At 34.6% G+C, this 16211-nt stretch overlaps 1 protein-coding gene across 4 annotated transcripts in view; it reads left to right on the forward strand.

Moving 5' to 3' along the window:
• gpr179 (G protein-coupled receptor 179) overlaps nucleotides 1-16211 on the forward strand; it is a 98503-nt gene that overhangs the window by 50908 nt on the left and 31384 nt on the right. For all 4 annotated transcript variants that reach the window (XM_073916479.1, XM_073916478.1, XM_073916480.1 and 1 more), the window contains 2 exons: nucleotides 2687-2783; nucleotides 5300-5511. In XM_073916479.1, the coding sequence (XP_073772580.1) occupies nucleotides 2687-2783; nucleotides 5300-5511 (309 nt within the window). The remainder of the gene's footprint in view (nucleotides 1-2686; nucleotides 2784-5299; nucleotides 5512-16211) is intronic.

Consider the following 16211-nt stretch of genomic DNA (forward strand, 5'->3'; position numbering starts at 1 on the left):
CAAGGACTCTATTTTAACGATCTAAGATCAAAGTCTAAAGCACATGGTGCAAAAGCATTAATGGCATGTCCGAATCGACCTTTGCTATTTTAAGGATGGAAAAAGACCTGGTGCATGGTCTAACAGGGTTATGTTTATTCTATTAATGAGTTATGGATGTGTTTTGAGCACAATGTGCATTAAACCAATCAGAGTCTCATTTCCTATTCCCCTTAAGAGTCCTTGCGTCGTGCCATGGTTCATTTGCTATTTACAAAGTGGACTTTGTAAGTGGAAAAACTGAACGCTTTACAGACCATCAGTGCAAGGATAAAGAATAAGCTTCTTCCATTCTGCCTCTTTACTTTCTCTTTACTTTACTTTTAATCTTTACTCCTGTACTTTTGTGGATAAGGAAACGGTGCTGTACGCACTCCACCGAAGACATCCATTAGCCTACATATTTAATTTGGTTTGTGAAGCTCAAAGATTTGCTTCAAAACGATTTCTAAATTCAGCTCTAATTTCCAGCAAACGAATGAATAAACAATAACAATGAAGTTTGGTAAAAAAGTTGTCCAAACACACATCCTATTCTTATACCCCATATGGTGATGCATTCATCTCCAAAACCCAACAGGTAGACAAATCTTAACTTGTTTTAATTAAAACAAATATAAATATGCATAAAGGCGTCATGGTGGCGCAGTGGGTAGCACGATCGCCTCACAACAAGAAGGTCGCTGATTCAAGCCCCGGCTGGGTCAGTTGGCATTTCTGTGCAGAGTTTGCATGTTCTCCCCGTGTTTGCATGGACTTCCACCGGGTGCTTTGGTTCCCCCACAGTCCAAAGGCATGCGCTATAAGTGAATTGAATAAGCTAAACTGGCCGTAGAGTATGTGTGTGAATACAAGAGTGTATGTATTCCAGTGTTGGGTTGTGACTGGAAGGGCATCCGCTGCCTATAACATATGCTGGTGATTGGTGGTTCATTCCATTGTGGCGACCCCTGAGTAATAAAGAAACTGAGCCGAAAAGAAAACATAAATAAATATACATATAATGAATAATACTGCTAATAGTATACAAACTGAACTTTAGACCAGCTTTTGTCGATGGTGCAATCTATTTCAGTTTCTCAAAATAGCAACTTGTCAACAATACTTAACGCACCTCCTTCATAGACCGGCACACCCGAGTCCACAAAGTGGCACAAATGGATTCGCTATTTAAACAACGTAGTGCAAAACATGAAAAATACATTCGCTCTGGTGTGAATATAGCAACAAATTGCACCATATACATCTTGCGACTTGCGCCAGCTGTATGATAGGGCCCTTAGTGTCTTTAACACAACTAAACATCATGGCAACACACATAGAATTAAAATTATCCCATAAAACATTATTTTTCAACATTCAAAATTTTAATGTGCATCACTGATAAGAGAAACAAAAAAGAAGCACAGTGATTTCAACATAAACGCATAAAAAGTGAAGTGTCATGCAGGGAATCCTGCAGTCATTTTACTGTTAACCAGATTACAGATTTTCACTGTAGCATTTTTACAGTTCTTTTTTAACCATTGAAATTACGGTTATTTTTTACATTAATTTCGCAACTGCACTTGTTTAAACAAACTAATAACAAATATTCCTCAAACATGTATTAATATTATTAGAAATGTCAACATTTATAAGATAAATAAATCTAAACTTGTGTCCGTTAATATAAACTAACATTTAATAAAGATTTAATGATGATAGTTGTACTTTAATATATTTTTACTATATATAAAAAAACAGTAACAAATATATCACAAATATCTAGTTAATGTTATCCACTGCATTAACTAATGTAAACTGATGGGACCTTATTGCAATGTTTACAATTTAGTAGATATAATCTATATTATTAAAAACTTTGTGAAGTATTTTATATTAATAAACATTAAAAAGGTAATATTTAATGTAACTAATGAATTGATTCTTGCTTGTTGTGACTTCACTAACATTAACCAATCTTATTGTAAGATAAAGTGTTACACATCATGAAACAAATATATATAGTCATACAAAGTTTAATGTACATATTCCGCACCTTTTAGGAATTAGTATTGTCTATTGAATATAAAAGTAGATATTTTGAAGAATGTTTTAGAAACCTGTAACAATTCACTTCTGTAGTAGGAAAAAAATATATATGGTAGTACGTAGGCACCGCTTTGCAACATTCTTCGAAATATCATCTTTTGTGTTCAACAGGAGAAAAAAAAGGCCGGTTTAGGGATGAGTAATATTTGTTGACAATAATGTAATTTTTTGGCTGAACTATCCATTTTTGTGTCTCGTCCTGATTGAATAATGATAAAACCTGAAAACAACATAAAAATGTATGTGGACAGTGATGGATTTCCTTGAATAAAAAGATCAAGCTCTGCCAATAGAGGTATTACCCTTCCATTTAGGATTTAGCTTAGATTAACTCAGAGTGAGTCTGATGTGTGGGTCAGCCGACTCTCAGATAAACCGCTGATGAGAGACTGCACATGCAATTAATGGCAGAAAGCTGAGAGCACACCATCATCATCACAGAGCCGCTGGCAGCTCATTCCCCCTTTCTAGGAGCAACACTTTTCTTTACTGATGAAGGTAAAGCAGATGACAGACAAAAGTGCATGACTTTTCTTTTCTCTTTTTCTCCCAGTGTGAGCCCATTCCACAACAGGGCTTCCGGATGGGTCAGTACTGCTGCCGATGTAAAAAGGGCTACTACAGTCCAATCTCAGACATACAGAACAAAAGTAAGGAATCAATTGCATCCAAGAAATCACTCCACGTTTCTGCAAGAATAATTGAAAGACTCAAGACTTTTAATATGCTTTTTAAAATGTTTTTTTTTTACATAAAACTTACTGTAAGAAATGTTGGGTTCCACACAAACGATTTGTTAGGTTAACTTATTCGCTGAACATAAAACAATCAAGTTTATTACCTTACATTATCAATAAAATAAATACCTCGGTTTTGATTGTTTTAGTGTATTTCAAACTTTCATTGTTTTGACCATTTTGGCCCTTAATGATAAATCATTGGTTTACAGTCGGTTAAGACTTGTTTTATTATATAGTTAACATGATGCTTTTTAATCAAGGGCAAATTTAGTTATTTGGAGCCCTATAAGTAATTCCAGCCATTAGGCCCAACAGTCCTACTATGCATTACTAATAAGTATTTTTATTTATTTTATTTGTATTTTTGTGTCGTCTTCCTATATCACTCACTCGTCTTTTTTACATTTATTTTTCTTAAAATTAAATCTATTTTTTAATAATACACTTTCGTTGTGGAAGACCAATTTGCACAAACATACAATTATAGAAAAATTTCACGTTTTGTAAGACTCTGGCTACATTATTTTTACACACACACACACACACACACACACACACACACACACACACACACACATAGTTGAAGTCAGATTTTTTAGCCCCCCTTTGATTGATTAATTTATTATTATTATTATTTATTTAAATTTTTTTTTTCATTTTTAAATGTTTCCTAAATGCTGTTTAACAAGGACATTTTCACAGTATGTCTGGTAATTTTTTTTTTCTGGAGAAAGTCTTATTTGCTTTATTACGGCTAGATTAAAAGCAGTTTTTAATTTTTATAAACCATTTTAAGGTCAAAATTATTAGGCCCTTTTAAGCTATTTTTTTTTTTCGATAGTCACAATAACTTGCCTAATTACCATAACCTGCCTAGTTAACCTAATTAACCTAGTTAAGCCTTTAAATGTCACTTTAAGCTGTAAAGAAGTGTCTTGAAAAATATTTAGTCAAATATTATTTACTGTCATCAGGGCAAAAATAAAATAAATCAGTTATTAGAGATGAGTTATTAAAACTATTATTTTTAGATATGTGTTGAAAAGTCTTCTTTCTGTTAAAGAGAAATTGGGGAAAAAAATAAACAAAGGGTCTAATAATTCAGGGGGGCTAATAATTCTGACTTTAACTGTATAATATACAGATATAATTTATACTTCTAGGTATTTATTGGGCCCCCTCAAATTTCCAGGGGGCTTAAGTGGCTGCTTACCTACTTATGGGTTAAATCTGCCCCTGCTGTTAATAGTATATAGTAATATCTAATATACAATGTAGTAATATAGTATATGATAATAAGAAAGGCAACAAACATGCTTTAACATGTTTGTTTTTGTAAATTTTTGTGTTTTTTTTCTGTTTGGTATTTCCAATAACAGTTCTTTTCAATAAGAACGAATACTTTTCTAGTTATAATTTACTGGATTAAAAAGTAATAAAAGTACTTTTTACAATAAGATTACCTGATGTATATAATAAATCAGAATGTAAATATTTAAAAAAATATTCCTTAAAAAATAATTTATGACATTTTAAAACTTTCATGACCTACCAGGTCTAGAAATTACACTTTTATATTCCCTCATATATTTATGATTTCTTGGTTTGGTTTGGACAGTCTTGGACTGTCTTGGTTTTTCAGTGCAAAAAAAATTGGTGAAAAGAGTCAATAAAATATGGTAAATGATGATTTGTCATTTGTGCAATATATATCATTCAATAATGAGAACCACTAGCTTTATTATATTATATTATATTATATTATATTATATTATATTATATTATATTATATTATATTATATTATATTATATTATATTAGGGTGATGCAGTGGCGCAGTAGGTAGTGCTGTCGCCTTACAGCAAGAAGGTTGCTGGTTCAAACCTCGGCTCAGTTGGCGTTTCTGTGGAGTTTGCATGTTCTCCCTGATTTTGTGTGGGTTTCCCACGGGTGCTCCGGTTTCCCCCACAGTCCAAAGACATGCGGCACAGGTGAATTTTGTAGGCTAAATTGTCCGTAGTGTATGAGTGTGTGTGTAGATGTTTCACAGAGATGGGTTGCGGCTGGAAGGGCATCCGCTGTGTAAAAACGTGCTGGATAAGTTGGTGGTTCATTCCCCTGCGGCGAACATGGATTAATAATGAGACTAAGCTGACAAGAAAATGAATGAATTAATAAACATATTATATTATATTATATTATATTATATTATATTATATTATATTATATTATATTATATTATATTATATTATATGTATATAAAACAATTGAATATAAACAGGCTGTAAACAAACTTTGAAGCATTTATATACTAATCTATAATGCATCATTAATTACACTGTAGGATTGTTGTAGGTGAAAGTAATGTGTATAACATTTAAATCCAAAACAGCAAAGAACAGCAAATGATGATATATCTTGTTCCAGGGAACAACCGTGAGAATAACACCCAAGCTTGTTACCCAGAAGTCCCTGTGTGTGTGCCGTGCTGGCCCGGCTGTGCTGAATGTGAGGATGGAGCCCCGTGTTGGGTGCAGGAGGACTGGCTCCTGAGGACGGCTGTTCTGGCTGTGCAGGGCCTCTTCATGATCCTTGTGCTAATCAGCATGCTGGTGGCATATCAGTGCAGAAAAACCAAGGTCAGTTTTCAGAACATAATTAATTAATATAGAGAAAATATGGCATCGTTTAAAGGGGCTATACTGTATGTAGAATTCAGAAATTGTTGGTATTAGTCACACTGTTGCCCATTAGGTGAACCACAGACAGAAATTTGTTGCTTAAAGCTACAAAAAGTTTTCAGGTTTAAAATGACTTGATATTAATTTTGGGCAAGTACATAACCAGCCAGTGTTCAAAGCCGTAACCCCATTCAAAAACATTGAGCTTGGAACAATTCTATTTGAGTGGCACCTGTTTCCACAGGAAATATGGGCTTGTTGCCATTCGTCTTTGCAACAATACACAATGTACACTCAACAGCTTACAAGTACCAGGTTAGACCCTTATTACATTCACAACTGCTTTAATCCTTTGTGGCATAGATTCAACAAGGCACTGTAAATATTCCTCGGAGATTTTGGTCTATATTGATATGATAGCCTCACGCAGTTGCTGCAGATTTGCCAGCTGCACATCAATGATGTGAATCTCCCGTTCCACCACATGCCAAAGGTGCTCTATTGGATTGAGTTCTGGTGAATGTGGAGGCCATTTGAGAACAGTGAACTCATTGTCATGTTCAAGAAACCAGTCTGAGATGATTCCCCCTTTATGACATGGTGCATTTTCCTGGAAGTAGCCATCAGAAGATATAGGGATATCATAAAGGGATGGACATGGTCAGCAACAATACTCAGGTAGGCTGTGGCATTGGCACAATGTTTAATTGGTACTAATGGACCCAAAGTGTGCCAAGAAATGTGCCCCACACCATTACACCGCCACCAACAGCCTGAACCATTGATAGAAAGCAGGATGGATTCATGTTTTCATTTTGTGAACGCCAAATTCTGACTCTACCATTGAATGTCGCATCAGCAATCGAGACTCTTTAGGCAACGTTTTTCCTATCTTCTATTGTCCAGTTTTGGTTAGCCTGTAGGAATTGTAGCGTCAGTTTTCTGTTCTTAGCTGACAGGAGTGACAACCGGTGTGGTCTTCTGCTGCTGTAGCCCATCCACCTCAAGGTTGGACGTGTTGTGCATTCAGAGATCCTCTCGGTTATATCCAGTGGTTATTTGAGTTTCTGTTGTCTTTCTATTAGCTCGAACCAGTCTGGCCATTCTCCTCTGACCTCTAGCATCAACAAGGTATTTGCCTTGATCTGTCACTCACTGGATATTTTCTTATTTTCGGACCATTCTCTGTAAACCCCTAGAGATGGTTGTGTGTGGAAAAACCCAGTAGATCAGCAGTTTCTGAAATACTCAGTCCAGACCGTCTGGCACCAACAACCATGCCACATTCAAAGTCACTTAAATCACCTTCCTTCCCCATTCTGATGCTTTTCCAACAAGCAGTTGGAAAGGTGTAATTAATAAAGTGTGTATGTATGTTTATATACAGAAGTTCTGGCTTTCATTGCCAAGTTCATTGCCTTTTATCACAGCGGCTGGAATTAAATTGTAAATTGTTAAAGAGATCAAGCTATAATCAACTTTAATTTGATTTTTGGGTTCAAAGAACAACTTCCTTACATGAAGTTAAAGATTAAACTGTAGACATATTGAAATCAACATGTAATGCTAATATGTTTTTAATTCATCCTGATGTCAACAGTTTTAAAACAAAGCATTTTCTCAGTTTGAAAAAAAGAAAAATCAATCAATCGGAACAAAACACTGTGACGATCCACATGGGATCATTAATATTTGATTCGAAACAACATTTCTTTGTGAGATTACAACAATGATAATTTTTTCCCATATTTTTACGTTTATCTAAGATTGTATTAAACATTGCACATTGTAATATGTAAACAGTGCCTATAGGAAATCATCATACCTTGTGAAAATCTATACCATTACTCACATTATACCCTGCTTTCAAAAGACCTTTAGGATAAAGTTGTAGAAAGGCACAGTTTTAAACACAGATGCCCAAAGTAAGGCCTATGAGCCAAAGTTGGCCCATTGTAACATTTGATTTGTCCCACCATCCCAACTTAGAGGATTGTGAGAATGATGGGGAGGTTTGGGGCGAATGCCATTAACACAGAGAACGTCATTATGAAACGGAAATTAAATAATTAAATCTTGTAAATGAATCAGATTGTTTAAAATAGAAATACTGTCAATTCAACAGAGCTATGCAGAAGACATTGGCAAGCAAGTCACGGCAAAAACTACTGTAATTCTGTTATAAATGAGATTGTTTTGTTTTTACTGTCATAAGTTCATTATAAAATGTAAAAAAAATACTGGATTAGTTAATATAAAGCCATGTTTTCTTGTCATTTTTAAATATTATCAAATAAATTTGGAATTTACCCATGGCAACTATATTTACCTTCGGCCCACTAGCCTTATTCAAGTTTAGATTTTGGCCCTTCATAAGAAAAAGTTTGGACACCCCTGGTTTAGAAGAAGGCTGCAAAATCATTTCAAGACTGGGACAGTTATTATAGTTTGATTTGATTGCAGGCTGCATGACAAATAAAGTCATTAATTCAAATGGGTATGATGATTTTCTATAAACACTATGGGCTCTATTTTGACGATCCATGCGCAAAACGCAGGGCGCAAATGCTTTCAGGGCGTGTCAGGACGCGTTTTTGCTAATTTAAGGACGGGAAATTTGCCTTGCGCTTCGGCGCATGGTTTAAAAGGGTTGAGTTTATTTTCTTAATGAGTTATAGGTGTGTTTTAAGAATAAACCAATAAGAGTCTCATCTCCCATTACCTTTAAGAGTCAGCTGCGTCGCGCCAAGAGCGCATTCGCTATTTACAGGACGTAAAGTAAGTCTAAGTGGAAAAAAAAATGAGCATTTCACAAGCAAACAGTTAACAGTTTTTTAACAGAAAACTGTTAAACAGAGCATCTACTGCGTGAGAATGAGAGATAATGGATCACTTTCACATTCGCTCTTGGATAGGGAAACCTTTACGCACAGACAACAATTAGTCTATAAATAAATAATTTTGTTTGTTAAGCGCAAATATTCGTTTCAAAACTATTTCTAAATTCAGTTCTAATTTCCAGCAAATGAATAAATGAATAATAATAGCAAAATGTGCTCAAAAACCTGAGTTATATCCTAAAACACATGCTTTGCCCCATATGGTCTAAAACCTGACAGGTGGGCAAATCTAAGCTTGTTTTTAATAAAACAAATATAAATATGGATATAATAAATAATACTGCTAATAATAACATTATACAAAAGCAAATTGTTATGAATGAACTAAATAAACCTCTCGAGATGAAGAAAACATAAAAGCAGTGGTTTTTCATATTTATGTAGGCTAGAAAATAATATGTTTTGTAATATTTTAATCCTTTATATTTATATACTATATCTATTCTTATTATATCCTATATATATCCTTAATATTTAATTTTTTTCATATGTAAAGATATTTGCCTGTTGCTCTCTTGTGTGAATTAAGCAGTGCTTAAGCGAGGCGCAACTCTGCGCCGGAGTTTAGACCGGGTTAGTTTTGGTCTAATGAAAAATCTATTATAGATTCTCAAAATAGCAACGCGCCAGCAGTCCGTATGGAACAAAATCAATGCCGAAAGTCTTGAATTAAAAAGCTTGTTGAATATCACAAACTGAAAAAAATAATACACCGTATTAACAAGTTCTTGCATTTTAATGACTTGAATTCCAGGGTTTGTATTTTTAGGTCCTGAAATTTAACATAGCTGTTTATTTAAGATGTGAATATTTCAACTAAAAATATTTCAAACACGTTTTCATACTTAAAAATTCAATAATTCATATTCAATTTTCAGATTTCACTTACAAAATATTCAATACCCTTTAAAAATACGATGTATAATATTCAAAAGGTCATTTTCAGTTCATTTTATTTCAGTTCAAATATTCGCTTCCATAAATTCAGTGGATCAAATTCGACTGTTAAAATTCGGCATGCACTAAATTCCAGGGGTTTCATTACCACGACGTAAAATGGGCGTGGCTCGGTCGACGTTTGGGAAACGCCCCCTTAAAAAAAAAAACAATACTGAGAGGTCACCGAGCATGCGCAGTACAGGTTCTTTTTTAGCGCGGTCATTTCAAACAGGATGATTATGGATAAAGAACTTACCGCGGTGGATAACGAGGGAAAAAAACAATCATACAGGTTATTTTTTTGTTTTTATAATGTTATATTTTAAAGATTTCATTAGCAAAAATGGCTGACCTCGTTTTACTCCGTTTTACTGTCTCTGGGCTTTTGTACTTCCATTTTAAACCAAATAATAATGGTTGTGGTAAGATTAACCGTGTTTTTGTAGTTTAAAATATGGTATTCAGTCATGTTTAAACAAATAAATACCACATTTTCTGTAATAAATCGTGGTTAATTTTTCTTTCTCGATCTTAGTTAATTAACATAACTCATATTTATTTTCTATTTTTATTTAAAGTCATCATACACAAAACAACTGGGATCAGGACAGGTATCTGATGTTAACTAATATAAAAGTGATCATACATGAAACCCCTGGGATCAGGACAGGTATTTGATGTTAACTAATATAAAAGTGATCATACATGAAACCCCTGGGATCAGGACAGGTATCTGATGTTACTGTATATAAAAGTGATCATACATGAAACACCTGAGATCAGGACAGGTATCTGATGTTACTGTATATAAAATTGACCATACATGAAACCCCTGGGATCAGGACAGGTATCTGATGTTACTATATATAAAAGTGATCATACATGAAACCCCTGGGATCAGGACAGGTATCTGATGTTAATGTATATAAAAGTGATCATAAATGAAACCCCTGGGATCAGGACAGGTATCTGATGTTACTGTATATAATATAAAATTGATCATACATGAAACACCTGAGATCAGGACAGGTATCTGATGTTAACTAATATAAAAGTGATCATACATGAAACCCCTGGGATCAGGACAGGTATCTGATGTTACTGTATATAATATAAAAGTGATCATACATGAAACCCCTGAGATCAGGACAGGTATCTGATGTTAATGTATATAATATAAAAGTGATCATACATGAAACCCCTGGGATCAGGACAGGTATCTGATGTTACTGTATATAATATAAAATTGATCATACATGAAACACCTGGGATCAGGACAGGTATCTGATGTTAACTAATATAAAAGTGATCATACATGAAACCCCTGGGATCAGGACAGGTATCTGATGTTACTGTATATAAAATTGATCATACATGAAACCCCTGAGATCAGGACAGGTATCTGATGTTACTGTATATAAAAGTGATCATACATGAAACCCCTGGGATCAGGACAGGTATCTGATGTTACTGTATATAAAATTGATCATACATGAAACACCTGAGATCAGGACAGGTATCTGATGTTACTGTATATAAAATTGATCATACATGAAACACCTGAGATCAGGACAGGTATCTGATGTTAATATATATAAAAGTGATCATACATGAAACCCCTGGGATCAGGACAGGTATCTGATGTTAATGTATATAAAAGTGATCATACATGAAACCCCTGGGATCAGGACAGGTATCTGATGTTACTGTATATAATATAAAATTGATCATACATGAAACACCTGAGATCAGGACAGGTATCTGATGTTAACTAATATAAAAGTGATCATACATGAAACCCCTGGGATCAGGACAGGTATCTGATGTTACTGTATATAATATAAAAGTGATCATACATGAAACCCCTGAGATCAGGACAGGTATCTGATGTTACTGTATATAATATAAAAGTGATCATACATGAAACCCCTGAGATCAGGACAGGTATCTGATGTTAACTAATATAAAAGTGATCATACATGAAACCCCTGGGATCAGGACAGGTATCTGATGTTAATGTATATAATATAAAAGTGATCATACATGAAACCCCTGGGATCAGGACAGGTATCTGATGTTACTGTATATAATATAAAAGTGATCATACAGGAAACCCCTGGGATCAGGACAGGTATCTGATGTTACTGTATATAAAATTGATCATACATGAAACCCCTGAGATCAGGACAGGTATCTGATGTTACTGTATATAAAATTGATCATACATGAAACCCCTGAGATCAGGACAGGTATCTGATGTTACTGTATATGAAAGTGATCATACATGAAACCCCTGGGATCAGGACAGGTATCTGATGTTAATGTATATAAAAGTGATCATACATGAAACCCCTGGGATCAGGACAGGTATCTGATGTTACTGTATATAAAAGTGATCATACATGAAACCCCTGGGATCAGGACAGGTATCTGATGTTAATGTATATAAAAGTGATCATACATGAAACCCCTGGGATCAGGACAGGTATCTGATGTTACTGTATATAAAAGTGATCATACATGAAACCCCTGGGATCAGGACAGGTATCTGATGTTAATGTATATAAAAGTGATCATACATGAAACCCCTGGGATCAGGACAGGTATCTGATGTTACTGTATATAAAAGTGATCATACATGAAACACCTGGGATCAGGACAGGTATCTGATGTTAATGTATATAAAAGTGATCATACATGAAACCCCTGGGATCAGGACAGGTATCTGATGTTAATGTATATAATATAAAAGTGATCATACATGAAACCCCTGAGATCAGGACAGGTATCTGATGTTACTATATATAAAAGTGATCATACATGAAACCCCTGGGATCAGGACAGGTATCTGATGTTAATGTATATAAAAGTGATCATACATGAAACCCCTGGGATCAGGACAGGTATCTGATGTTACTGTATATAAAATTGATCATACATGAAACACCTGAGATCAGGACAGGTATCTGATGTTACTGTATATAAAATTGATCATACATGAAACACCTGAGATCAGGACAGGTATCTGATGTTACTGTATATAATATAAAAGTGATCATACATGAAACACCTGAGATCAGGACAGGTATCTGATGTTACTATATATAAAAGTGATCATACATGAAACCCCTGAGATCAGGACAGGTATCTGATGTTAACTAATATAAAAGTGATCATACATGAAACACCTGAGATCAGGACAGGTATCTGATGTTAACTAATATAAAAGTGATCATACATGAAACACCTGGGACCAGGACAGGTATCTGATGTTACTGTATATGATATATAAAGTATTTGGCATAAAAGCCGTGGGATCGGGACAGGTATCTTAAGTTATAACAGTATTAATGTAATCTGAGAGGTATCCTAAGTTAATTGTTTAATATAACATACACTGACTTCACAAGAAACACCTGCGATCAGGACAGCTATTTAGTACTGCATATAAAAGGCATTGGACACGAAACCCCTGCGAATACGTACAGGTATCTGAATCAAACGGCTGTTTTCACAATCTGCGCATGATCCGTGACCTATGCAAATTCACAGATAGGCCACGCCCACCCGATGACGCAGTAGCGGTTACGCTGTACTGAAACCCCTGGAAAAAAGTGCCTGCCGTTAAAATTCAACATTACATCCGGGAACTGCAGGAAAAGCAATAGATTGCAGATTGAAGATCGCCAGCTGCTCTAGCTTTCACCAGCAGGTGGAGATGGAATAATGTAAGATTTTTAACCCAGTAAACAGGCGAGAAAAAGGCTATTAAAGGCACAAAAGTAGCATTTAATATTAATATCAATGCTTTGGACATTATAAATGATAAAAAGTATGAGTAAAATGAGTAAATGAGGTTTTAGTCATCTATATTTGCCCTTATGTAACGGAAGCCAGCTGGTGATCGCGTAAATATCAGTCCGCGGATCCAGCGAAAGACGTTGTTCTGCAATCTTTAGCATCCTCGTAGCTTGTCTCCCATGCCGGCTCGCTCCCTGCACGGACCGGTGCGGTTACTTGCACATAAACCGTCTTTTGATGAATATGATGTTACACATTGTCTATCTTTATTGACTCTTTCTTCCATAGACGCGAAGTATTATATTGACAGCTAAAGAATATAAACGTAAGAGAAAAAGGAGAGGAAATAGCCTATTATAATAATAATACAACATAGATAAACATTGACAGGGCTAAGAACAATTACGAACAAAGATATTCAAAAGCAGAGAGATTTTATGACAATGTCACACAAAACAGTTTACTTGGAACTGTTAAACAGAGTTCAGGTATGATTTAAGGTTGGGTATGGATGGGGCGTGTAATTTAAAATAATTTAACATAACGTGCGAATGCATTAAAGGAGCGTCAGTTATTATTTAAGCGCAGCTATGTCAGGATTGGGATAGGTTATATAATTTCATTATTTAAACTATGATTATTAATATTAATATTTTATGACATGTATTTGGGCTATTGCGCTTAAATAAGTCATCCGTGATTCTAAATTAATATTTCTATTTATCCTTTTTAGCTATCACTTTGGTATCGTCTTTCTCTTCTTTTTTTTCTAATTATTGGGGTTCTGCCACAGTTAAACGTTTGCAAAATGTCCAGATTATTGCTTTTCCTCTAAAATAGAGACGAAGCAGAAGGAAAATGAATGAATTGATGAATGAATGAAATGATTGACGTTTTTATGCCTGTGATGTGTGGCTTGCACACGACAAAGTCGAACGAGTGGCCGCGAGCTCCGGTGGCCGGTCAGAGCCAGCGCCGCATATCAAACTGATTAAGAGATGCTGGATGGCTGCCAATATATGATAGGAATTCTTCCAAAGTTTCAGACGATATCTGGGCTTGTGCATAATAATGTAAAATTAAAGTGAAAGTCATGACACTTGGCCAAGCATAAGAATAGCCTACAACAGTGTTTCGATTATTAAATTAATCATTCATGACATGTCATGCTTGGGCTTATAAGAATAACACCTCGCTGTTTACCATTTCCGAAAGTGGAGCTGACGTCGGAGCGAAATTGCTTGTATAATTGTAAAAAGAGTGATGAATATTAATGGATTTCTTATATCTGTCATTTCTGATAATATAATTGATTTAACTAGTGTGAGCTTATGAGTATCCAACAATCATTTAGCAAAAATGCATCCAGAATCCTAAACCAATAACTTTGTCAAGCAAAAATTATGATTTTATAGGCTACTGATTTTTTTTTAAACAAGAAAAAAGAAACTATTAGCTACCCTAGCAATTGTTTATTTAAATATGATAATCTCAAAATATAAAATAAAAACATAATGGTTTGACTTTGTGAAATCATAAAACACACTTGCAGAAGAGAGTTAATAGAATAAATGAGCAAATACATGCTAATCATACAATACAAACGGTCGCTGAAAAGTTATAAATAACGTTTTTCTCATAATACTGAAAACAAATTAAAGTCAGTTATAACTGCCTATTATCAAACCACAGGCGACTCATTTTATTACTTATAATTGGCTGCGACATTGCCACTTTTGCGTTAATACCTTTTTCTCGCCTATAGGCTACATAACAATAAAACAATAATCTGGACGAACTAAGACATTTTGCAAATGTTTAACCGTGGCAGAACCCCAATAATTAGAAAAAAGAAGAGAAAGACAGAGTGATAAAAAGGATAAATAGAAATATTAATTTAGAATCACGGATGACTTATTTAAGCGCAATAGCCCAAATACATGTCATAAAATATTAATATTAATAATCATAGTTTAAATAATGAAATTATATAACCTATCCCAATCCTGACATAGCTGCGCTTAAATAATAACTGACGCTCCTTTAATGCATTCGCACGTTATGTTAAATTATTTTAAATTACACGCCCCATCCATACCCAACCTTAAATCATACCTGAACTCTGTTTAACAGTTCCAAGTAAACTGTTTTGTGTGACATTGTCATAAAATCTCTCTGCTTTTGAATATCTTTGTTCGTAATTGTTCTTAGCCCTGTCAATGTTTATCTATGTTGTATTATTATTATAATAGGCTATTTCCTCTCCTTTTTCTCTTACGTTTATATTCTTTAGCTGTCAATATAATACTTCGCGTCTATGGAAGAAAGAGTCAATAAAGATAGACAATGTGTAACATCATATTCATCAAAAGACGGTTTATGTGCAAGTAACCGCACCGGTCCGTGCAGGGAGCGAGCCGGCATGGGAGACAAGCTACGAGGATGCTAAAGATTGCAGAACAACGTCTTTCGCTGGATCCGCGGACTGATATTTACGCGATCACCAGCTGGCTTCCGTTACATAAGGGCAAATATAGATGACTAAAACCTCATTTACTCATTTTACTCATACTTTTTATCATTTATAATGTCCAAAGCATTGATATTAATATTAAATGCTACTTTTGTGCCTTTAATAGCCTTTTTCTCGCCTGTTTACTGGGTTAAAAATCTTACATTATTCCATCTCCACCTGCTGGTGAAAGCTAGAGCAGCTGGCGATCTTCAATCTGCAATCTATTGCTTTTCCTGCAGTTCCCGGATGTAATGTTGAATTTTAACAGTCGAATTTGATCCACTGAATTTATGGAAGCGAATATTTGAACTGAAATAAAATGAACTGAAAATGACCTTTTGAATATTATACATCGTATTTTTAAAGGGTATTGAATATTTTGTAAGTGAAATCTGAAAATTGAATATGAATTATTGAATTTTTAAGTATGAAAACGTGTTTGAAATATTTTTAGTTGAAATATTCACATCTTAAATAAACAGCTATGTTAAATTTCAGGACCT

Source organism: Danio rerio, chromosome 11 (genome assembly GCF_049306965.1).
Source record: "Danio rerio strain Tuebingen ecotype United States chromosome 11, GRCz12tu, whole genome shotgun sequence".
NCBI lineage: Eukaryota > Metazoa > Chordata > Actinopteri > Cypriniformes > Danionidae > Danio > Danio rerio.